Below are 24,017 nucleotides of genomic sequence, written 5' to 3'. Positions count from 1 at the left end.
GCAGAGGCCCCCTCCCCGGTCACATCCGTGCTCTCCCGAGGTCTGCACCCCGTTTAGCCCAGGGCAGCCCTTCGTCTTCAGGCAGACGGGAGCCCGTTTGATCACAAAAAGCTACACCACACAGCCCGGGAGCAGGCTGCGTGTCCAAGGACCTGGTCTCTGCGGTCTAGATTCCAAGTCCCCGGGCAACAAAGGTCTTTCCAGGGAATACCTTAAATAAACCATGAGTGTAAGTAGTCAGGGTTTTTCCACACGGACTGGAAACCCTCTTACTACTCTCTGCTGTCGGTCTCCACTTTACTGCTCTGGTCCATTACCAGGGAAAGCGCCCTTGGCTGGCATGACCAGCCGTCCATGCGGGCACTTTCTTATCCTTTGAATCTTATCGTGAGGCTGGACCGTCAAAGTGTCCATCAAATATATATTTGAAGAGCCTCGTGAAGAAGAGGGTTGTCAGATGGTTTTACTTTTTCAGGTAGGTGCTCCTGAAACTACTAAATATTGGTTCTTTCTTTTTAAAAAAAAAAAAAAAAAAAAACAAACAAAACAAACAACAAAAAAACCACTATGTAAATATACTACCATTTTAAACCTAACCTCGTGCAAAGTTTTGGTGTTGCATGTCACAGATGACTGCTGAGTACCCCTCATCTCCCGCTTGTCTTCTGCGTTGTGGTAAATGGGTAGGAGTTTACTAGGCACCTGTGTTATTTTACTGGTGCTGGAGACTGCAATATTCTAGACATACTATTATTTGGAAGTACAAGAATATAACAGAACGGAAATAACTGAAATTACTGATTTCATTAACTAACGCTACAATGTAGATTTGAAACAAACTCTGACAACTCTGCATCACCCACTGGTTGGTCTATAGAGAGCAAACCAGACTCTGAATATTGCCCTTCAGGCTTTCCAGGTACTTTTTTTTCTGCACAAGAGCTACTTGCCACTATGTGGGGAGATCTCTACAGGAGATTGTACGCAGAATACTTTTTCTTCTGTTTTAAGTGCCAGTTTCTTCCATTTACCAGAGTTCTTTCAATTTCAGAAAGACTGTTTTTATTTTATTCGGATTCAGGGAAGGACGGAAGAATAGGTTTCTTAAACTCTAGTAATAACAGCTTCGGTATTCGTAGTCATCTCTGTATAAGAGGTCTACCACGACAGGAAAACCGATGTTTTTGCAGTGATGTTATGTATAACTTCCTGACTCTTCTACCAGAATGAGCTATTCCAAGATTAGACATTCCTTCATAACTCAGACCTATATTTATGCTGACAGATGTTGTAGTTCCTATTTGGTGTTAGTCTTATGGGCCTACAGAGGAATTCCCAGTTTGTTTGTGAATAGAGCAGGCAATAAAACATTTAGCAAATGTCTGTGGTTTAAGACACAATTCATTTCAGCCTGTGGATTCTCCTTTGAGATATATTTGCGAACCTTCCAGCATCTGAAAGCAGTAAGTGTATATGTACAGGTGACGCAGCTTTGAATATTATTAAAAAATTATTATGATAGGATGATTATTTTAGAGACATAGAGACAGACATTAAAAAAGTTTTGCTAAACTTTAGTAAATGCTCTTCTTAAATTAGTGCAGTTAGGGGAAAGGAAGTGGCTGACAACAGCTGATTTGAAAAAGAAGAGTTTTCCAGAGCAGCATTAGCTCCAGCTTCTAATGGGTTTGGTTTTTTTTTTTTTTTCTTCTTTTTTTTTTTTTTTTTCTTGCCTTTTTTTAAGCATATGTGTGGGCTGGATGGGAAGAAACAATGGAAAGAAAGAGAGAGGAGCTGATCTGAGAACATGATGCTGAAGTGAAGGAATAATGTAAATGAGACTGAAGGAGAAAAGAAAAAAAAAGCAATCCTTCAACAGTGGATGTTTTTGTTCTCTTATCCTCTCGAGCCAAAATGAAATGTGTATGTGGAATAAGAAAAACGGTCTGTTATTTTGCCTGAAAATTCAGAGCTTTAATTGCCAAACAATAGTCATTAGTTTGCCTTGACACAGGGCTTTTTGTCAAATACCACAGCTCAGCATTACTGATAGCACAATTCCAACATGATCCCGCGTTTCTTTATCCTTGTTTTAATTGTTGCAAATTGTTTATAACAGATACTGAGCAACGCAACCAAAAGTATAAAGAATTTTTAATGGCCTGAAATAAACTATCCTACAGTATTTTAATCATCTTGATTTATAATTTCTTCCCTTAAAAGCCTCATTTTTAACTTTTATTCTAAACTGTGTTCCATAACACTTTGTCACCGGTCCTGTCCAAATACATCGTGTTGCCATCTCCTGTGGTCATAGGAGAGGTGGTGAGCTACAGCAGAATGAGCTTACATCTGGCGTGGGGAATGCCCACCTCGAGCTCAGGCTCTGCTGTGGATGCTGTCGTGTGAGCATCAGCCGGGTCACCGTAAGGCTCCCCCAGGGCTCGCTGCCTGTGTACCTCCCAAAGTAAAACGGACACCGGGACTGCCTTAGCGTTACCGTGGGGCATCTACAGGGAGTATTAAAGGTGCTTGGAAGGTCTGGATATTTTACTTCACTGCTTTAGAGGCTGAAATAATCTCTTCATTTATGATAGGTTTAGGAGAGACAGTGCATACGTAAACTTACCTCACACCAGAGCAACTCTACCATGCAGTAATCTTCCTATATTTATTGTTACTGTTCCCTTTATTTTGCACTGTAGTGACATTTTGATTTTGGCAACGCTTAGGCTCTTGGCCTCTACATCTTTGAATGCTGAAGTACTGCATTTATTTGTGTAGTGGTTTGGTATCAAATAAATACTAACTCTTTGGTATTATAATGAACTAAAGTTTGGACCCAGAAGCATATAATTTATGTAATGTTTGGGAAATGAACTACTATAGATTGTTTTTTCCTGCTGTTTTGGGATCACAGTTGCTAAATTACTTCCTTTCAGAAATTTCCCATAGAAGACAGTCTGTACAGACTGTATCAACCGACTCTAAATTTTTACAGAGTCCTTTCATACATTAAAGCAGACTCGGTAATATTTATACTCATTCAAGAAAATAGAAGACATTCCTTATCGGAAGAGATAATACAACCACAACTGTAAGTGAATGTAAGTAAGATTTCATTTTTTCTACTATCCAAAAAAGCTTTCTTCTGGTAACAAAAATGCTTATTATAGTCCACTTGTTTTTTCTTTGAATAGTGATAATTTAATGTCACTTCATCAGTGCTACTGGCATCTGGAAAAGCATATAGAAGGATGTATCAGAGTTGTTCTGATACAATCTCTTGAATAAGTTTTCCTTTTTACACTCAATATATAGTCGCTGTTAGCAACAAGTGTTTGCTGAGCTCTTTGATGGGAACAAATGGATCCCAGAAACGTTACTGTACGAGAAGTACGGGCGTCACTTTGGTTTGTGCTGCAGAGGAGGGGGAGCGCGGAAGGGCAGTTGCAGGGAGCTGCGTTCGGTGCCCATGCTCCGCTGCCTGCTCCTGCCGAGAGCAGCAGGCACTATTCTGCAGCAGCTCTTCCTGACCGTTTTTCCTGGCCACGTGGCCTTATTTTTTCTGGCAGACACAATGGGTTGTATGCCCAGGGCTCCTCAGCTCACTTGCAACTGCACCAGGGTATCACGTCAGACTAACCAGTAACAGCACGTATGGAAAGTAATCCGTGTGTGCTGTGCTGGAATTCTATATTGGTTTATTTCTGACTGTTCCAAGACACCTTCACTATACAGCTTCTGTCTAATGACACGGAGAAGCGCTTTAGGCATTGTTCTAAAAAGAGAAGACAATTTTGTCACAGATATATTGACTGTAAAGTAGCTCTGAAAGAAAGTCCAAGCAGCCGAATTCTGTACCTAGAATGGAAAACAAATTAAGAGGACTTTGACTAGAGGACTCAATATTATCAAAACATACCAAAAATGACACATTCCTTTTTTTTTCCCTTCTCCAGCATTGCAGAACAGGAACCTGCTAAAACTATAACGTAATATATTTAAAATCAATCCTATTAAGTTACTTCTTCAAGTGTAGATTTCAGTGTCTAAGATGCAGAAAGAGAAATAAGTTACATCGTTCAATATATGAGATTTAAGCCAGGCAATCTTTCATGAGCACTCCTTGTCTGAGAAGATAACAGCATAAATTATCAAGGTCTTTTGGTTGGTTATCTGGTTGGGTTCCTTTTTGTACCTGAAAACCTTATGCACCAAAGTTCAAGTTACTCAGATAAATATCTACAGTAAATACAGTATCTTTACAGAGGGAAATATTTGGGCTTCCTTAATCTGAGATGCTTCATGTTTTATACAAAATACTCAGTATATCAGTATTTAATGTGCCTTACTGCATCATCTGTTGTACCCACTGGGCCTGTCCAGCAGTCAAAAAAAACTCCACCGCCTTCCACACAAAACAGAGACAAAGCTGTCAGGAGGTAAAGTACAGAGATGACCATCCATGCTGACAGACTGGCAAACAGTACAGAGGTGGTGTTCATTTCTTTGTACAATAGACGGGACCAGGGACAAAGAAACTTCTCATGTGTTTGTTATCTGTGCTGTGCTGGCCCATTTTTGGCAGTATCTATCTACTCCACTCCAGTTTAGTTTTGTTTGGGTTTTTTTTTTTTGCCAGTGTTGGCTACAGGCTTGTTTGTAACTGCCCCAAAAAGGTCTCACTTCCTTTGAGTCCAAACAGCAGTTGGCTAGTTCACAAAATAAGTTATGTTTGTTTCTCTTATTTCTGGTATCACTCATCGTTGCGTATACGGCATTAAAATGTTTTTAAGTGCAACATTTTCTGTATTTGTAAATGTTCCTCCCATAAAATGATGTGGAAATAATAATAAAATCACATTACCACTTTGATTTTATTAGTAATACTTCAGTAGCAAGGACTGAAAAATCATCGCAGTGTTGAAACAGGTAAGACAGGACTAAAGGAATATGGGATGTACACTGTTCCCTTGTCAAGAGAGAACCCTCCTGGGTACCACAGAATATCAACCGACAACCAGAAAAAAATAACATACCTCAGCTGAGCAGCTGAAAACACTGTGTTTAGATTTTCATGGAAATCGGCACCTGCTCCTGTGATGCATAAAAACAGTGGCTGATTTTGAGAAATGTGTTAAAGCACGCAGTTAAGCGTTCACTGTTGACCTTATAATACCAGTTGGTAAAGATTAACTGATTTGCAAAGTCAGGATCAAATGTCGCTGCACTACCTTCCTAGCAGTCTCACAAGCTCCTCTTTAATTTTTGACTTCTAACAATTGGTTTATCTTTATTCAGAAAAAGCTTTGCTAATAGGAATCTTTCAATGGCTCACATCTGTCAGTAAAATGGAGCTCCAAATCAAATTAATTCTAAGCAAGATTTTACATTAGAAATGCAATCATAGGACAGCTGAATAGCAAGGCGCTTTGAAATTCACTTGCATTTGTTCCCACTTCTCCTCAAGAGCAAGGAAAATTTGTTCCTGCTTCTGCTTCGCCTTTCCCACTCCTATTTTTAGAACTAGAATGACAAAGACCTGATCTGGCAGCCTGCACCCCATTTAAATTAAGGAATATCAGAGTTCAGAAGCATTTGCTAGGAGTAACTGAATGTCATTTCTATTCCATTTTTATTGTCTTTAATTTAAATTTCAAGAATGTCAGTTACTAGTTATTTGACTGTGCTAGACAAGCAACAATTTGTACTGTTTTTAAAAACAAATCATATCTGTGTCAGGCTATGCACAGAGACAAAAGGTTTTTAAAATTGACACCGCAAATCACATCTTAGCAACTGTGTGCAGGCTGCGTTACAGTTACTGAAGTTTACTCAGAACGTGAGGATCTTCATTACAAATGCAGACTGGTTTATTAAATTTGGCCATATATGGCAGGTGAAAAAAATAGCTTAACCTGTGAATGCTAGCAGGCTGCTGATTATTTTGTGTACGTTTTTGTGGGGCAAATGGCTACAGTTCTGTTCTCTGGGTCACAAGCTGCTCTCTAGCTGGTACAGGCTGGCTGTAAGGTTTGCTAAGACTCGGGCTAAACGCAGGCAGCAGGTCCTGAATCCTCCAGCGAATGCCAAGACGTGAGGCAGAACTGGCGATGAGGATGGTGCCCGCTTCTGCTTCTACACTTCACGGGGGCTATTTACGTGGCAAAAACCCAGCGGGGCTGGGGCTCTGCAAAGATGAGGTGGTGCCAAAAGGAAGGGGTCCCTGGGCATCCCCTGCCTGAGATGGGTAACTGCCAGCAGCCTCCCAGCACGAACTGGCACAGCTTTCTGCCCCAGCTTCCCAGGCCAGCAGCAACCTCCCTGCTGCGGAAGGAGGTCGGGGCACAGCAAACCCAACGCTGGGGACAGGGAGCCACCAAGGGACTGGGTGGAATAAGCAAGTAGGCTAAAAACTCTAATCTCAGTTTTTAAATTTAACTCCAGTGTCCAGATTAACTAGGGACTCTTGTTTACCTGTGACACGTGAGAAGGTGCAGTTTAGTTGCTGAGGGGGATGTGGTATTTTTGCGCACTTTCTGTTGGAATGTGGATTATAGGGTCAATATGCAAGGTGCAGCACCATACCTTCTCCCTCTGCTCCCCTCAGTTATGTTCAAATCTTGCATAACAAAGTCTTTACTGCAATTTTGATGCCTTTTATAGCAATAAAGATAGTATGTGCTATTCATATTACTGCATTTCAAGGTCTAATTCCATGAACAGTGTTCCGTGTTGCCTAATAAATATATGAGTAGAATCTTAAATAGTAACTGTTATAATTAACCGCTATCTTAAGGCCTACCATTTCAAAACATTAATTTCACATTTTGTAACATTAGTAAAGCATAATGGAGACCGAATTAAGCAAGTTAAAATGATTCAGTGAAGATTATTTCTGTTTGGTTAAAAAGTTGTCTCTGATGACAACTTGTTGCAATTTAATTTGATTGCTTACTTTATCTTTGTGCATGTAAAAATAGTGATAAATGTCTTTAAGTATAAACTAAAATATTCTCAGTAGTGTTTTTACAGAAACCCACATCATCTGTTTCTGCTCCACACTTAACAATTTGTCACGGTTCATTTTAACAAATGATCCTGGAAGAGCAACACTGGGTGAGACTTCCAACTGTCACGTTTGAAAATACAAATCCTTATAATCAGCATAAACTTAATGCCTTTTTATTTGCTATGTCTGGACCAGGCCACTGTTGAGAAAGCTTCTCTGCATAGGAAAACCAGTTAAGTAAGTGATTGAATGATTTTCTGACTCAAGGCTAAAATCTCTCACAATCATTTATACCCTGTAGCAGAAAGAAGCATTCTTGTCTTCTGTCAAATCAATCACTGACACTCCTGACCAGGCAAAAACTGTCTTGGAGAACAGTGAACTCTGCTTGCTTCTTGCTGGCTGATTCCTGAAGCTGCACACACATTTAAAAAAAAAAAAATATGCTATGAATCTGGAATTAATCTCCTGGATGTTTCCCATAGGCTTTTCCCACATCTCAGTCTTTACAATGCTCTTCCAAACTTCTCAATTGTCTTAAGATGAACCCTTTACCAGCTTTCTCAAGGATCAAGAGCAGCCCTCTAGAGCAGCCTCCTTGTCTGTAATACCAGCCACCACTTTTATTTGGGATTCCACCCTTTGGACATTTTCCTTCCCAACAGATGTAAGGTTGTAATGAAGTTACTCCAAAGCTCTTCCTTTTTTTGTTAAATACTCCTGAATAAATGGATACTATTCTTGTTACTGGTAGCAATGTTGTAAACAAGTAGTATCAGTGTATCCTACTGTTTTATTGGTTTGCATTGGGCTATAACTTACTTCTTCACAAAATCTGAAAGAGGAAGTGGAATTGTTTTTATTTTTTCCTCAAAATAACCTTAAAATTTACCTAAATATATGCAAGCAAGATTCTTAGCAAACCAAATGCTTATAATACAGGTTCATTTGATTTGGTTTTATTAAAAAATTTAAAATACTTCCATCCTTAATCATAGCAAATTCAGACAGGAAATTACATTGGCAGGGAGCTATGAAAATAACACATGTTGCAAATGAAAATCAGTGCTCACATCAAACTCTTTCAACTACAGTCATGTCAGGAGGGAAAGCCCCAAACAGCTGAAAAATTACATAAGGGCTTTAACAAGTACTTACATGACTTGTAGAATGCAGAAAAATTCGACTGGAAAATGCAGTGTTTGATTAATAGCCAGATCTAGGATGAGTTTCTACAGGAATTCAAATGTGTGGCTACATCATAGGCTTAAAAATTCAAGTTTGGAGGTCCAAAGTTTCTTGAGTTGTTCTAAATGAGATGTCTACTAGCATAAGGCAAAAACTCCAAGAAATGCATGTGTGCTCCAACCAAACTTACTTCATTTGTGTCTGAACACAGACTGGATCTATTTCACATCTCTGAAGCCCCTAAAGATGCAGAAGGTTTATTTTGGCATTTCTACACCCTCCTTTTGTTTCTGGGAATTTGTTGAAATTAAAAATCTAAACGGTTATTGCTAGTGATCGTTGCACTTTCAGAATCGTATAAACAGATTGGCCAGCAGTGAGAACCCCATGTTAGAAGTGCCAAGGGGTTCTAACAGCTACAGCTTTCTGTGGGAGGAGATGTGTTAGCTATAACCCCCCAGGATGATCTTAAAGGTCCTGTCCAACCTGAACAGTGCTATGATTCTATGATTCCATGTAAGGATAACTTCCTCTTTTCATAACGTCAGAGCTCTGGGCACGTACAATCACGAACCACGCTAAATTTATTCGGTACCGACCCTCTTAACATCAGAAGGTACATGTACATTTTCAGTTCAGATCAGGACTGAAGGTGAACCCTGTTCTTTAACTTTGGATTGCTGTTGTTGCATTGCAGGGTTTATGAACGTGAGTGTGAGACTAGTCCTGCGCTTCCCAGCGAGCCTCCCTGGGGGCCCTCACACAATTCCTTCTGCGTGGCCTGCGCCGGGGAGATAGGATATTTGTCTTCTGATGGGTCTGTCTGCTCAGTCGCTTCCCTGCTCACATGCCTCAAGAATGAGAAGGTAGGGAACCCCATCCTGCAGAACATGAACAGAAAAAGGGGTCTCCTCACCACCTCATATCCTTCTGTCCCTGTAGACTTCAGCATACAGAAAAGCCTCCTGTGGGGAAATCTGTGTTCCTACCCAGATCAGATCAAATGTGGGGTGAGGGAATATCGGGTTAATAGCAGAAAAGAAAGAGACCACACATCTGCTCACTGCAGTCATCTGTTGACTCCTTGTCCAACAGATGCAGTGCTAATGTGGTACGTAGTAACTCAACAACTATTTCTGGCACCAGTGTTGTGAAAGATTTAAATCATCTATCCCTGCGGTATTCAATTACTCTGCAAACATAATTCTAAAACTAAGAACCTAGACGTATTGGCTTACATTCTCTTCTGTCCTCCACTTAGAGGAGACTATGAAATACATAAAAACCTAGTCCCACTACAGTGGACATGCTTTACAGCAGGGGACCTCTATTGCTTGTTTCAGACATGCCAACACATTTCTGAACTGAAGAAATAATCATAGTATCTGTTTTTTTTTAATAACAATCTGTTGCAGAGAGGCTGAGAAAATGAAGCTGATATATCATTTCTCCCCCCCCCAATTTCTAACTCTATGTTTTATTTGCACGTCATCTTGTAAATACAAGAGGAAATTTACACAGAAACTAACTTCCCATGGGGATTTCTGCAGGTACCAGACTGTTTGCACCTACCCCTTAACTACAAACTAGGCAGGAACAGTGACTGCTTTTACCTTCATATCCTAATCACATTTTAAAACACTGTATCTATGTGCAGACCCATTCAGTAATTCTGACCATGCAACTAGTGGTTCCTTCCACTACATCAATATTGTGATAAAATAAGCATCTTTTTATATTTTGAGTCAAGATTTGCCCATTGGCTATAAAATTAACATGAGCAGAGGTTTATCAGGGACATAATGGGAGGTGACCTAGGTCAAAGCTGAGTATTTTGTGAAAACCCAATCCATTTTTATGTTTGGGAGCCAATTAAAAAATCCAAAACAAACAGAAACACCTATTGTAAACATCACTATTTATTCAAAATATGCACATTACTTGTTATCAGTGTAATGGTTTGAACCTCTACAAACTTCTGTGCTTAGCTAATTAAATGGAAAGCTTTTCTTGTGGCAAGGTAAAAATGTACTTAAACCACTTATCTTGTATGTTAATATACATTTTCTTGTATCGGCAACGATAGGACCAGACTCTCGGTCTGATACCTAATGACAACAATCATTAGATTGTCATTGATTTCAAAAGTTACTAAGTTTTTTTTAACTATCTTGGAGATGAACACACTTTTTTTCCATTCTCTTTGCTAATAGAGAAACTTGGAAAATTATTTCTTGACACATAAAGTACAACTGCAGTGCTCCTAAATTATTCATACCATTTTGGATTTGCCTGTAATCCATATGAAACAGCTTCCAGATGAGATGAAGTTGGATTTTTATGAAGTGTACCTCATTAGCCAAAAGTAAGGAGCTAATTATTTCAGATGACCTTAAGGGAAGTTGTACTTGTCTCTACTCAGGTAGGCAAAACCTTTTTATTTGATTTCAGAATGTTATTTGCAAAATGAACCTTCGTAACAGCTCAAAAAACCACTTTTTTAGCAAGAAATCTGTTGAGATACTATGCAACCCTTTATAAAACCAGGTAAAACCAAAAAGCACATCATGAAAAGAGAACTATTCATCTTCTCAAAATGCACTGAGTATATCTCTCTCTATCATAACTGGAAGATGCAGGTTGCTGTCCCAAAGAATTAGAAATAAGAAACAAATACGAAATGCAGCTTACGTGAACAACTCATCTTTACTGAAGAACTTGATAAATACTGAAAAATCTTCTAGATATATATTAGAGATAGATCTGTGCTTACCTGTCCTCTAGTATCTAGTACCCGCTTCTAGGTCGACAAGTTAGAATATTGTGCTAGGGATGGGTAGACCTGGACTATTGCTACTTTTCCGTATTTTGATAATATCTTTTGTACTTTTGCTAGCAGACTATTGGTATATTTGATTTTAGACCAGAAAATGTTTATGAATAATTTATTCATGAATGATCCCACTAACTTTAGAGAGTCTTCTTAAATTATATGGTCAGATGCAGTGGACCTCAACAGCTCAGGTTTTTTTATTAAGATTTTACATACTTTTATACATCTTTAGGGAATCATAGGGTTCTTTTTCAGAAAGATAGCTTAGCCTGAAAAAGTCAAACCATTCATCTCACTATGGACAATCTGCACCTTGTTTATGGGCAACATTGGCTGCTGCTACCTAGGAGCTGGTGCTGCTGAACACAATCTCTAGTGTTTTGCTATAAATTTACTATTGTAGCTGCAGTAAGAGACACAGAGCTTTTAGGTGAGCTGTGTTTTGAAACACAGCATTTCAAAATTATAAGTAATTTTTTTTTTTTTTTCACGTTTTAGAAGTTACAGTAGAAATATTCTGTTTAGATATATTTTGAGGCTTGTATTATTCATATAAAATTAATTCTAAAATGTCAAGGAATAGAAACTTGGTTTTACTGTATGCTCTTGAAAATTACCTAGGTCCAGTTGAGTGTACCATAGAGATTCATGCACATTTTGCATGATAAATTGTAGATAAAACCACATGATTTAAATATTATGTGCCTGATATTCACAGGACAAATTTTTAAAAAATTTCTATTATATGAAACAGGCTAGTGTCTAAAGATGAAAATCTTCAACCTCTCAGTAGTTTTTCCGAGTATCATACCTCTGGAAAAGTTTGTAGAAACAAATATTACAGTAATTTCCATGTGTTGCTGTAATGACTGGAAGGACATGTGAGATTCACCCTCTCCCCCATCTGTCACAGCTCAAAGCACAGACCAGGTAAACCACGTAATCTCTGTGAATATTTAGAAAAGGCTGGCAGAAATTTTTAGAAAGTTATTCCCTCCAACCTGTACATTTAAGTGAGTCATTTCTTCCCTTTGAATTCACTTTGCTCAGGGCAGCCAAATGTGTAACTATTTCTGGAACCGATGGAAATAATCATCTGCAGTATCACTTTTTTCCCACATGGGAAGTACATTTACTCTCTAATGGGGAACTGAAACAAGATTGTCACCATTCTGACTAATGGCAACAGAGAACAAACAGGAAACACTTCAAGGCAAATATTTACAAAAATAGCGTATGCAGAAGATATGAGAAGTTTTCATACTATGGGTGAATACTTGAAAGCAATAGTCTATTTCTTACCAACATTCATGAGCAGGGAGGGAGTCACAATTAGTTAGATTAGGAAACACTTGTTACAAATTCTTCATTAAGCTTCACTTAACGCACGTAATTCTGTCTGGCAACTATAATTATGAGGTATATATGTATTTTATATGCAGAATCGATGTCCGGTAACATAGATGGCCATAACTATTAGTGTTATTTTTCACAGGAATTAATGGGTGAAGCAACATTGTTTCATACTGGAAGTCTAAAATATGCAATACTTTCTGCATCCACTGGTTATTTCAGCATCACTTACTATCTCACTCACCTACTGTACAGCAATGTTGTTGCAGGGCTTTTCTGGTTAGAAACTGGGTGCTTCACATCTCCCAGTTGAATACTGTTGTTGAAGATAGCTGATAAAAATAAATTATTAATTTAATGAATAATAAAAACCCAAACCCAAAAAAACCCCAAATGATGCCTTGATTGCTCATAGCAAATAAAGAATTCCCATTTACAGACTTAAAATATAGGAAAAGGACTGGAGAAAGCAACAAGTTACCAAAAGTGCCATTTTTCTTTCCTTTTTTCATAGATGTCAGTAGAAAAAAGAAAGCCCATATAATGGGCTTAATTTTCAGTGCCATTTATTTTAAAAGTATGCATTCTGACAGTTGTGTTATGCCAGTGAAGATCACCATTATATCACAACTGAACCCCTTCTCTATACATAGCTAAATCTGTTTACTGTACATAAGCATTACACAATACAGCAAAAGTTTGCACAAAGAAAAAGTCACTCTGCTTAGTGCTTGTCCGAAACCAAGACAGGATCGAGTATGATATCCAGCAGTGCAGGTGTTTAAATTCTAACACAGCACTTTTTATCCCACTCTTGGTAAAATAGAAACCTGTGTTCAGGTTTTGGCAGTCTGACTCTCATGTTTCTGAAATCACAGACTTTAATGGAAACATAAAGTTGATACACAAAACAACATCTGAAAACAGCTAAATTGGACTGTAAGTGACAGGAGCAAGCTTTGGTAGAATTGGATTATTTAGAATAACCATCACAACGCTAACAACGAGTCACTCAGGATTTACGTCCCAACATTTGTAGCAAATAAAAAGTTATCTTTAACCATATTAGATTACAAATAAAGACAAAAGTAGTGCTGATCATTTACGTTTCCACACAGAACACAACCCACAGTCTGGTCATTCTCCCAAATATCAAGTCAGTGTTGTAAGCACAACATCTTTATATTTCACCTTAACAATTTCCGATGACATTTTCCTTGTATAGTTTCATTAACAGTAGAGTTTCAGACCAATTTTGCTGTGCAAATGTAGTTTACTCATGACTTTCAATGTAATAGGTTTATCTGGAGTTATGTCATGGCAGTGTCCTGTGCATGGCAGTGTATCCAATTCGGAGCTGAGAGGAGGACTCCAACCCATTGAACATGACTACAAACAAAGTCTCTTTACTTGTATTCAATCTAAAAACCCTGTACAGTCTATTTTGAACTCATAAGAGGAACTATGATTGTACATTTTAACATTAGTAAGGTGTAGGTGATGGAAAGTAAATTGTGTCAGACGAATACTCTTGATTGCCATCAGTCTATACATCTTATTTTGTATCAAATTTATCTCCATTGTGCTAAAGGTAAGAGAAGTTAAGACTAATAAAACAAATTCTCTTCTCATTAAGACAAGACAATACATTTTACAAGACTTCAAATGTTGAATCTCAAGTCCTCTATTGAGTTACTTCATGTTTGCTTCCAAACCAAGATAGAGGCTTCGCTAGTGCCAACATCATCATAACACTTCTCATCTGATAGCAAGTTCAGTAATCTGGTAGCCTATTTCCCTCCTCCTTTCCATATATTGTTTGTGCTTCCTGCTTAGATCAAGTGGTCGTATGCTGACAGCCACTATAAAAGTAGCAGTTCAAGTACATTTTCCCATCCAAGAAAGCTGTAACACAGGATGGTTAGTCTAAAAAACAGCGAGAATGAAGTGTGAGGCCATTTGCAGTAAGAAGTTGCCAAATGGAACCATATGCAAAATGGCAATCTAGAAAGAAGTACTGGAACTATCACTCTTACCGAGCTTGATATGTTTTCTGAAAGGGGAAATCACCAGTTATAGTCTTCAGCATGAATAACACACTTTAGAAACTACCAATAAAAGGATTTGCCAATTTAAACTTAGTTGTTGATTGTACAAAGAACGAGCCAATGGACTTTCCATTCTTTGCATCTTTGTTCCCCTCAGGAGTCCGTTACCTTTCACAAAGAAAATTTTAGCTATCAAACTTGTCCATAAATTTTGCCGCTGAGTGTGAAACCATCCAGTTAGCATATACACTATCATTTGCATATCTTGAAAACACAGAGTTAGTGCCATCGAATCTTGTGAGTGGAACGGGGCTCTCCTCAGGCCAGTTCGGGTATGACATGCCTAAAAATGAAAACAGATAATTTTTTCTGCACTGAAGAACCATAACTTCATGTGCAGACAGTAAGGCCCTTGGCAAAACTCCCTTCAATATTTTAAGCCAGTCCACTGGATTTTGTCCCAAATCAATTCACATAAATGATGTTTCAAAATCCCTGAAGCACAAATTCAGATGTAGGCAAAAACTCTGAAAAAATAAAGTGCTTACTCAATAAAAAAATGTGTGCATGCACGCACATGCATAATAAAAAGCTAATAATTTTTCTTCTAATGAGCCTCCAACATTCCATAATTTTCTTTTTTAACAATCATGTAACAATATATTGCTTTGCAAGAGGAAGTTCTTGCTGTACAGGAAGTACTCCAAGAACTAATAAACTAATTTGGGACAGGATCCAAAGTCCATTCCATGACTGAGAGTATTTCCATTTACTTAAACAGGCACCTTTCCTTTGGTTTCAGTGAGGTTTTGGGGACGCTCTCACACCCTCACCAGGGATCCCCACTTAATTTTAGGAAACCCCAGGAGCACAAATGAGTAAAGTCCAACAAAGTCCTGAGCACTCTTGTCTTGATTCAGCATTTGAACATGTATTTCAGGCATGTAATTATTTGCATTGAGTCCAGTAACTGCTTCTCGGTTTAGGCACCAAAGTGATCACCAAAATGGAAGCAGAGTGCTTAGCACCATGTTGATCCAGCTGTACAAGCAGAGAACCATACCAGGGTCAAGTTTTTCAAAAACAGAAATGATTCTGTGGATTATTAAGCATTCAGTATCTGCCATCAACCTCGGTGGCAACTTTTTCTGTTACTTCATTCTTTTAACAATCTGGCCACTAAGTGCCCCAAAGTGAACGTGAGTTGAGGGAACCTATTAAAGAAAATTATAGCTAGGGTATAGATCAAAAATAGACCCAAAGCCATGTATTAATGGCAACTTTTAAGCTAAAAGATCCAACTTTTCAAAAGTCATACTGCCTGAAGAATGAAAAAAGTATTTGTGGTGTTAGTAAATATCTAAAAACATGTAGAATATTTAATCAGAAGACAAAATGTAGGAGTTTTGGCAAGAACCATTTTTACTGTCCATCTCACCATCACAATATGAAAGCACATGTTCTTTTTAAAAACACTTGCTACATCATTCAGTCAAGGTTTAGTACTGATATTTTCATAATAAATCAAAGGACGTGAAAACAGCTGAGTATTTTCAAAATGCCCATCATTAATTCAATTTTCAAAGGACTTTACATATTGATTTGTTTTGTATATAATACTTACATACAGTTTTTCTACCTTCTGTATATAATACTCTGGTTTCATTCTATGATACATTAAATAGACATTTCAGCTTATGGATCCAGAATGCATTAACAGCAGCTGAAGTTTAAAAATCTATCTTGATAAATGAAATATGTTGCAGATGGGTCCTATCATTGAGCTATGGCAAAAAACAGTATTTTTTAAAAAAAAGACTATTGCTTAAATTAGAGGTGCAGAATCTAACATACTTTAAATGTTCCTAGCCTCCCCCAACAGGATAGTTGAATTAGATCTCATTAGCATTTTATATTTCCCCTGAGTAAACTTCCCTGATCTTTTTTTTTTTCTTTTACTGTATGATATCTAGTCATTTTACTTATTTTCACATCCTTTTAAAAATGTTTATTTTAAACACAACTGCAAAATGACTAAAGGATGATCCTGATGCAAACTTTGACATTAACAAAACAAAAAACAAACAAACAAAAAAACCCAAAAGAAGCTTCCAAGCAAATTTTGATTGGCTTCATTCAGACAAGGAACACTGTAATGGGGTTACAGAGTCTGAGAACAGTGCAGAAGAAAAATCATTTTTTTTTTTTTGTGTTGCTAGAATCTAGTAAATGCATGTGAAATTCTACCATAGAGTTTGTTTTCAATCCATGTGGAAGGGAGGGTTCGAGGGAGGGGAGCATTATTACAGTCCACGAGTGGTGTCTCCTCTTCTGAGAGCCCGTCATCATAAAGTAAGGAATCGGAAGGCGTGGAAGCCGCAAGATCTAAGTAGTCCTAAGAAGTGAACACAGAAAAAGCTGGGTTAGCGTATGTCGCAGTGTCGCTGGCTGGGTATAAAGACTAAATGTGCATCTGATTTCTTTAAAACAAGTAACTAGAGACCCCACTGCATTTGTCTTTTGATACCTCTGGCACCTGAGTAGGGTCTCCCTTTCTGCAATCATAGCATCTTTGGAAGCATCTGATTTGCTAGAGACATATTAATACTTACCTTACTTAATTCTACACATCAGTAAAATAACCAAGAAGTTAAAATGCTGTGCTAACTGATTTGTTTGACCTTCAGTTGCCATTATGTCTGATACATATGTATGCCTGAAATATATATGTATATAGAGATACATATGCACGCTTAAAGGAGAAGGTACTCAGATCTTCTCACCATTTTACAAAAGCATGTATAAAATTAGCTGTGTAAATATTGCCAAATAAAGCTTTTGCTGCTCTTGTTCTAAAACAAAATATTTAGGTCAACCATAAGAATTCATAGGTTTTCATCTATACTGCTGAACTGCTTTGATGCAAAAAACAAATGTGAAGCATTTTCAACTAATCTGAAATATATTTTTTTGTTTCAAAATGGCTTTTACTTTGGATTTTTACTGAAATTAAACTTTAAAAAGGTAGTTACCCAATTTTATAAATTGAAAAATCTTCAGAATTTTTCATGCAGAAAGGCAAGAAGAAAAATTACTAATTTGTTGAGCTCTTTTTTGGATTGGCTTTGGTTTTAATTACAATGAAAATGTCAGAAAACTTGCCAGCCTCTGCATTACAAGTCCTTCACTGGACATGCAGCTGGTTGGCATATTGATTCTCAGCAGCTCAAAGTTAGTGGCTGACAAGTCAGAGTGATTTAATGTACAGCCTAGAATTTTCAGTTTGCCATTTTTAATTTAGAACTTATTTTTACATTCACATTCTGAACAAAACTGTTCCCATTTATTAGTCCTTCTGGAACCCAATGTCTACGCCATCACATTCTCAAATTTTATAACGGTTGCTGTATTTCTTCTGCTTTTCATTTGTAACTGATACCTTCCCATAACTAGTAGATTTTAAAAAAAAAAATTATGTGTTTATGTACAAGCAGGTATGCATACATTTTATAAATATATGCAACTTGGACTTATTTTTAGACCGCAGCATCCATTCATTCAAAGAAAGTCTGTACAGGATTATAACAATTTTAAAGTAATTTAGAGTGGTGGAATCATATAGCTTTTGTATCTCTGTTGCTATCATCATATAACTAAATCAGTTTCAAACAAATACTGCATTCTTCTAGTTCCAGAATTCCGAGGGTTACTTATTCAGGAGTGCAATCTAGGAGTAATGTTTCACAGTATTTTTTTTTTTTTTTTTTAAATTTATGGAAGTTAGACAGATTAAGTTTAACTCATCTGCATTTAGGGCTGAGGTCACCAAAGCCACTGTATGAAGTAGTACTGCTGTTGAAAAACTGGATGCATTTGGAAGAAACTAGATCTATAAGTGCTTCAAAATTTGATTAAATTACTTTGCTTTGAAAAAAAAAAATCATTATTTCTGTATATTCAAACTCAGATGATCACAACAACTTTCAAAAACTTATGCTTTCCCACACTTACTTACCCTACTCTTCACCATCATTTTCTCCAGTTCCTTGCTGATCTCAGCAAATGTTGGTCTTTTATCAGGTTCTTGCTTCCAACAGCGCAACATCAGGTTGTACCTGTGACCCACCACAAGGTGAAAAAAACCCCACCCAAATTGTTAGAAGTGAGTCAGTGCTTCTTCTTAAATAATTTATAGTACTGAAGTCAAATTGTAGCATGAAGGCCATCCACAAGCACATCGATCTTTGTTGTATGTTCTGTTAAACATTCTCTTGAACCAACAACTGACTTTCACAAGAACGGGCTTTTACTTCCATGAGTCTTTATGAGTTTAAATGATGATGTGCTTGGCTGTCCTTGAAGGACAGTGGTCTTAGGTTTATTTCATTATTCTCACTTTCTCAAAGGACCACCTGATGTGTAGGCAGCATGCCAGATTTCTAATTGGTTTTGTTTGTGTATGATTTTGAAGAAATTTGTGTATCATCACTGACATGCATCTCTCAACCTGAAAAACTCTGCTGTTATATCAGAAATTAGAATTTTGTTCTTCTTTCGTTTAAATTCTGAAAAGTTTCTGTAAACTTTTCTTTAAAGTGAAGCCTAATCTATTTGCACAAACTAACATTCTTTTGATTACTTCTATTATTGATATTTTTATTATATCTATTCTTACTCTGTCTTTAACTGCCTTCTATAGCATACAGCATGGAAATTAAATGGAGCAGAAATAGTTTTATAGTTGAGTGACTATAAGGCAGACATTGGACAAGTTCTGATTGTGTATCTCTCCAACCTGTGCTGTTCATGTTATTTTTCTAGCTCAACTGTTTTCAGAACCAAGTGATCCAGTCACAGAATTGCTGTAATTGTCGAAATTGTTGGCTACAAGAACTACAGCAAGCTATTGAAAAGGATTGCATTTTATGCCCTCATCCATGATCTCTCTCTTACTTGACTGGATAAAGCAGAGAATGCAATTTAAGAAAAATGGTCCTTAAAGTGGGCTCTCAAAAGCTGTCAGAAAAATTTCTGAGCAAAACAGAAAAAATCTGAACCAGTCAGAAAACCATGATGTGGCTTGAATAAAAAAAGAACCTCAGACATGGTCAGCTTACCTAACCTAATAATTATCAATGATAGATGGCTGAGAAATTAGGTCTTACTCCCTGTTGAGATGAAACAAAGAAAAATTAAGCACCTGCTAGAGGATATTTGCCAGTGACACTTGCAAACTTCTACCCTGCCCTAAATTCAGAAACCCTTAATGCTTTTTCTCTGTATATGGTATTAAAAGAAAAAAAAAAAAAAAAAAAAGTATTATTTAGACTGTATTTTCTCAGCCTGGATGTGACCAAAGTATCCTTCATATGGAAAATCAGTCAAAAGAGATGTCATAGTGATTACAGTCTGGTAACTTTCTAAAGAAACCTGACCATGACCAGATTTGCAGGCCGAACATAAAATCATGCCTTATCTCCAAATGCCATGGAAGAACCACAGAGAGAAGTTATTTCACATCGAGAGTGTTTTAATAAATCCGCCAATAAAATATGAACTGTGTCCAAACAGAAAAGAAATTTCTATGGGCTTATCAAGTCACAGAAGCTTTTTGTTTTCTAGGGTATAGATTTCTCGGTCAAGGTATCATTTCTCCTATGTAATGCCAGGAAAGCTAATAGACAATGACTGTGGATGGGACACCTATCTCATGTGCAGAAAAGTACTGAAACATTTTCTTGAATATTTCAGCTACCACTGTGTTTTCTGAAATCCCTCTCCTCCCCCCACACTCAAAAGTTTTGAATATTCAAACTTTTTAAATTGTTTGGCAAGTGTGTTATTTGATATCTTACAAATATTTTGGATGAAGCAGCAAGCATTCTGTTGGCAACTCTTTTCCCGCATTTTACTGTTCACTAATTTCATTACATTCTTTTGAGCACTACATATTTTGATTATACCTCTGAGATATACAAAATAGTATTTACATGGTATTTATTGAAACCTTTTTTTTTTTTTGTAATGCATTTATTCAAGAGATATTTTATCTAATCAGATCAAGAGCTACTTACATTTCTTCACTGCAGTTTTCTGGTCTCTCCATTCTATAGCCTGTTTTTAGAAGGTTAAAGAGTCTTTCAGGAGCAATACCTGGGTAGGGATTGCCTCCCAAAGTTACAATCTCCCATAGCAGGACTCCAAATGACCATCTGAAAAAGAGAAAATGAGCTTTTACTTAGAGTGGTAGGTTTCAAGAGCTTAGCATGGCTTTCACCCAACAAATCTCTCTTTAGTGTTTTGAGAACCCAAGCAAATTTAAAACAATGCTGAGTCAGAGGGGCTGTACAGATGCATAAAGGGCCATCCTTGTTCCTAAATACTGTTCATTAAAAAGATTAGCAACCAACACAGTAGAGGTAGGTGATACTCCTCTTTTATCCATTGACAAAAGCTAACTGTATCCTGGGAAGGCCCATCTTCTCTAGAGAGCAGAAAGAAAGTCCCTCCCATGGTGGCCCAGCCCAAAGGCTTGTTCCTCTTCCGTACGGTGCTCCTGGAGGTACCTCTCTTTTTCCTTTGGCTACAGAGGGAGTCTAACTTCCCTAATTAGCCCTTATAGTCTTATTCAGAAATAATTGTCTACATTTTCACAGGTTGGATCATCCAGTTATCAGGGGACAGGTTTGATGTCTTGACTATGAGGTGGTGTTTCTTTATATACATAATGTGTTTATTTCAATCATAAGCAACACCTTTGATTCCAGCTGGTCTGTTGGGCCATTTCAGTGATTCAGGACTTCATTTTCTTCTTAGAGTTGATGAAAGAAGAGGAAAGAATTTATTCTGGAAATACCAAATGCCTAAAATACTGTTTAATGTAGAACAGAAGACAGAAGAAACTGTTTTCTGAAATGAACAGAAGAAATGGTAACTTTTTAAACCTACTTTATGGATAAGCTCTAACAAAAAGTCCTTAATGGGTTGGAAATATTTAGATGGATTAAATTAGTCCATTTTTGGAGGGCAGACCAGGAGAAGAGAGGCAAGAATGTTTTTCTTTTCTTAGTGGAAGACTTTTTTGAGACACAAAGAAGCTATAAATCACTCTGAATCTGTTCAACTGACAAAACTGCCAAAATTTGGATGTTCAAAATGAAGGAAACCAGCCAACACTGTTTTACTCAAAGGGGATACTCAGTGGGATGCATCTGAAAGGAAATTACATACAATTTATGACAAATGTTAGCTTCTGTGCTCTCATCATTGGGTAATTTCTGTAAAAACTCCACTTTTAAGATTTTAGTGTTATGCACCTAATGCCAAACCAAACGACAGTGTCTAATTTCCTTTGAAAATTCCATCTCAAAAGGTTAGCCACAAGCCTCACCTCCTGTCTGATGACATTCCACCTGTGTTTCTTACATTTTAAAGAACAATGGTAACCCCAGAAGTACAGCAATAAAACTTCCAAAATGGGCAGAGAAGCCCATGGGAGTCTCACACAGTCCTAAGTGGTATGTTGTCATTTTTCTCCCTAATGCCATTCAATGAATTAATTTTTAATCACTCTGCACATTCTTGGAAGCTAATGAATATTTATGGCATTTTCATTTACTTTATTAATATACCTTCTCATACCCTTTTTGAAGCCAATTATGCTCTGCCATCAGGTTATAATTCTGTCCATGATTAATTCAAATAAACTTTGTAGTGTGGCATGTTTTATTTTTAAAATCCACCTCTTCTGCTTAAGAGGAATTTTACAGAATCTGGAAGGAGGGATCAGATGAATAATCTCTTAAAGTTGTTTAGTAAACAGGAAAATTAGCATAGAATGCTGTAGAATGCTGCAGTGCTTTCAAAACATGATACAAATTAAATACTGTGAGAGGAGAAATGGGAGAAGAAAAAATTCCCATTGTGCTGTGTTTACTGCTGAATAAAAATGTGATCAGAAAAATCCAGGAAAGAAAAATATGTGAAGAGGAAGACAGTAGGCTAGCTTTCCACTGATGTCATCGACCCCTGAAGCAAAACCGGGATTTTGTAAATGCTGGCAAGTGGTACTGCTGTACTAAGCACTGCTAGCCACTAACTATACAGAAAGGCTTTAGAAGGAAGAGGCTGGAAAATAAAAACACAGAGTATCAAAAAAACCCCCACACCCACCATATTGGAATGATTGTTGAGTATATTAATAATTGCATTACCACAAACAACAAATAATATTCATAAAATAATATTTTCAAGTGAGTGTAATTATCTAAATGAACGGTCAGTGCTGCAAAAAAGTACTTCATTTGTCAGTTTGCTGCTGTTGGAATGGCATTCACGGAACCTAGTGCTCAAGAGGATTTGTGTACTGAGACACACTCTCTCTGTGTGTCTCGGTACTGTTCTGTAGGGACTTGGCTAAATTAAGAACTTATAATAACACTCTTAGATTACTTCATGTATAATGACATGAATAGTGAAGGTGACCTCACCAGTGAGACAAAGGGACAGTGTAAGTGTGGCGGGTATTTAGACCTTTTATGCCATTGTATTGAAGCAGAGTTACAAAGCACAGAGCAGCGCTCTGCTAAGAATACCCGATGCATCTCCAAGAAAGCTGGTAAATCAGAATGGCTTTACACGAAGATACTAATCCTGGTCTGGGAAGCAGTAAATCTGCACAGCATGAGCGTGCTGCCCAGGGCTCTGAGCTACCTTGCTTGATGCCAGCTGGGCAATCTCTGCGTGGCGTTGTATCACGTGTACGAGAGATGGGCTCCTGGGCTTAATAGCAGCCCATCAGGAAAACAAACAAGCAGGAATGGTGTTGGATCCAGAAGATCAATCAACAATCAAAGAGGAGGCAGTTACATGACAACACAATCTGTTCTGACCCCAAACCATAGTGACAAATCTGTTTTGCAAAAAATGAAGAAATTAAACTGCACTAAGAAGTTTTTCAAAGGATTTTAACAACTCTCTGGGAAGAGTCATTGTAGAGGAGCAGGTCAGCACAAATAATACTCTGAGAAGGATGAAGAGAGACCCAGAGAAACCTGTAAGCAGACCGAGGTAGAAGTGACATTGTCCCAAGAATTACCCCAATCTTTTTTTCTTTTCTTACTGCAAGTGAAACAAAATAAATGAAAGTATTTTGGAAATTCATTTTGCAAGGAATATCCACAGCAAGCAAGTTATTTTATTTCACTAAAACTGCTCTGATCTGCAGAGAGAAGAGTAAAAAGTGAATGTAAATAATTTTAGAAGTACAAATCAAAAGGTTCATATTTGCACATACTGCTATTATCGAATGTTTTCCCCCAAAGTGAAGTGTCACTGAGATTGGTATGTTTTACTCCATTTGAGTTTAATGAAAACATTACTTGAATCACATCCTCTTTCAAGGGAAACTTGGAAGGTATCAAAAAGCTACCCAAAATGCTACATAGCAGAAAATCAGGCTTAAGTCCTGCACATTTTGCAGTCCCTTAGAGGTTTTTCTCCTAAATAAATAACACTTAGTTTTACAGTGTCTGCCTGGTGACTAGTCACAAACACCTTTCATCCCACAGAAAAAGGAAGG

At 37.5% G+C, this 24,017-nt stretch overlaps 1 protein-coding gene across 1 annotated transcript in view; it reads right to left on the bottom strand.

Annotated features, from left to right (window-relative positions):
* Positions 1 to 10,104: 10,104 nt before the first annotated feature.
* The window catches only part of RET (ret proto-oncogene), an 87,950-nt gene continuing 74,037 nt past the window's right edge, over positions 10,105 to 24,017 (bottom strand). Inside the window, exons 17-20 of the mRNA XM_042790319.1 lie at positions 20,512 to 20,649; positions 18,453 to 18,552; positions 16,685 to 16,832; positions 10,105 to 14,780 (exon numbers count right to left, since the gene is read on the bottom strand). Coding sequence (XP_042646253.1) covers positions 14,623 to 14,780; positions 16,685 to 16,832; positions 18,453 to 18,552; positions 20,512 to 20,649 — 544 coding nt within the window. The 3' untranslated portion in view covers positions 10,105 to 14,622. The remainder of the gene's footprint in view (positions 14,781 to 16,684; positions 16,833 to 18,452; positions 18,553 to 20,511; positions 20,650 to 24,017) is intronic.

Source organism: Tyto alba, unplaced genomic scaffold (genome assembly GCF_018691265.1).
Source record: "Tyto alba isolate M040663 unplaced genomic scaffold, T.alba_DEE_v4.0 Super-Scaffold_1, whole genome shotgun sequence".
Taxonomy (NCBI): domain Eukaryota; kingdom Metazoa; phylum Chordata; class Aves; order Strigiformes; family Tytonidae; genus Tyto; species Tyto alba.
Note: the sequence above shows the minus strand (reverse complement) of the source record. Positions and strands in the feature narration are given on the sequence as shown.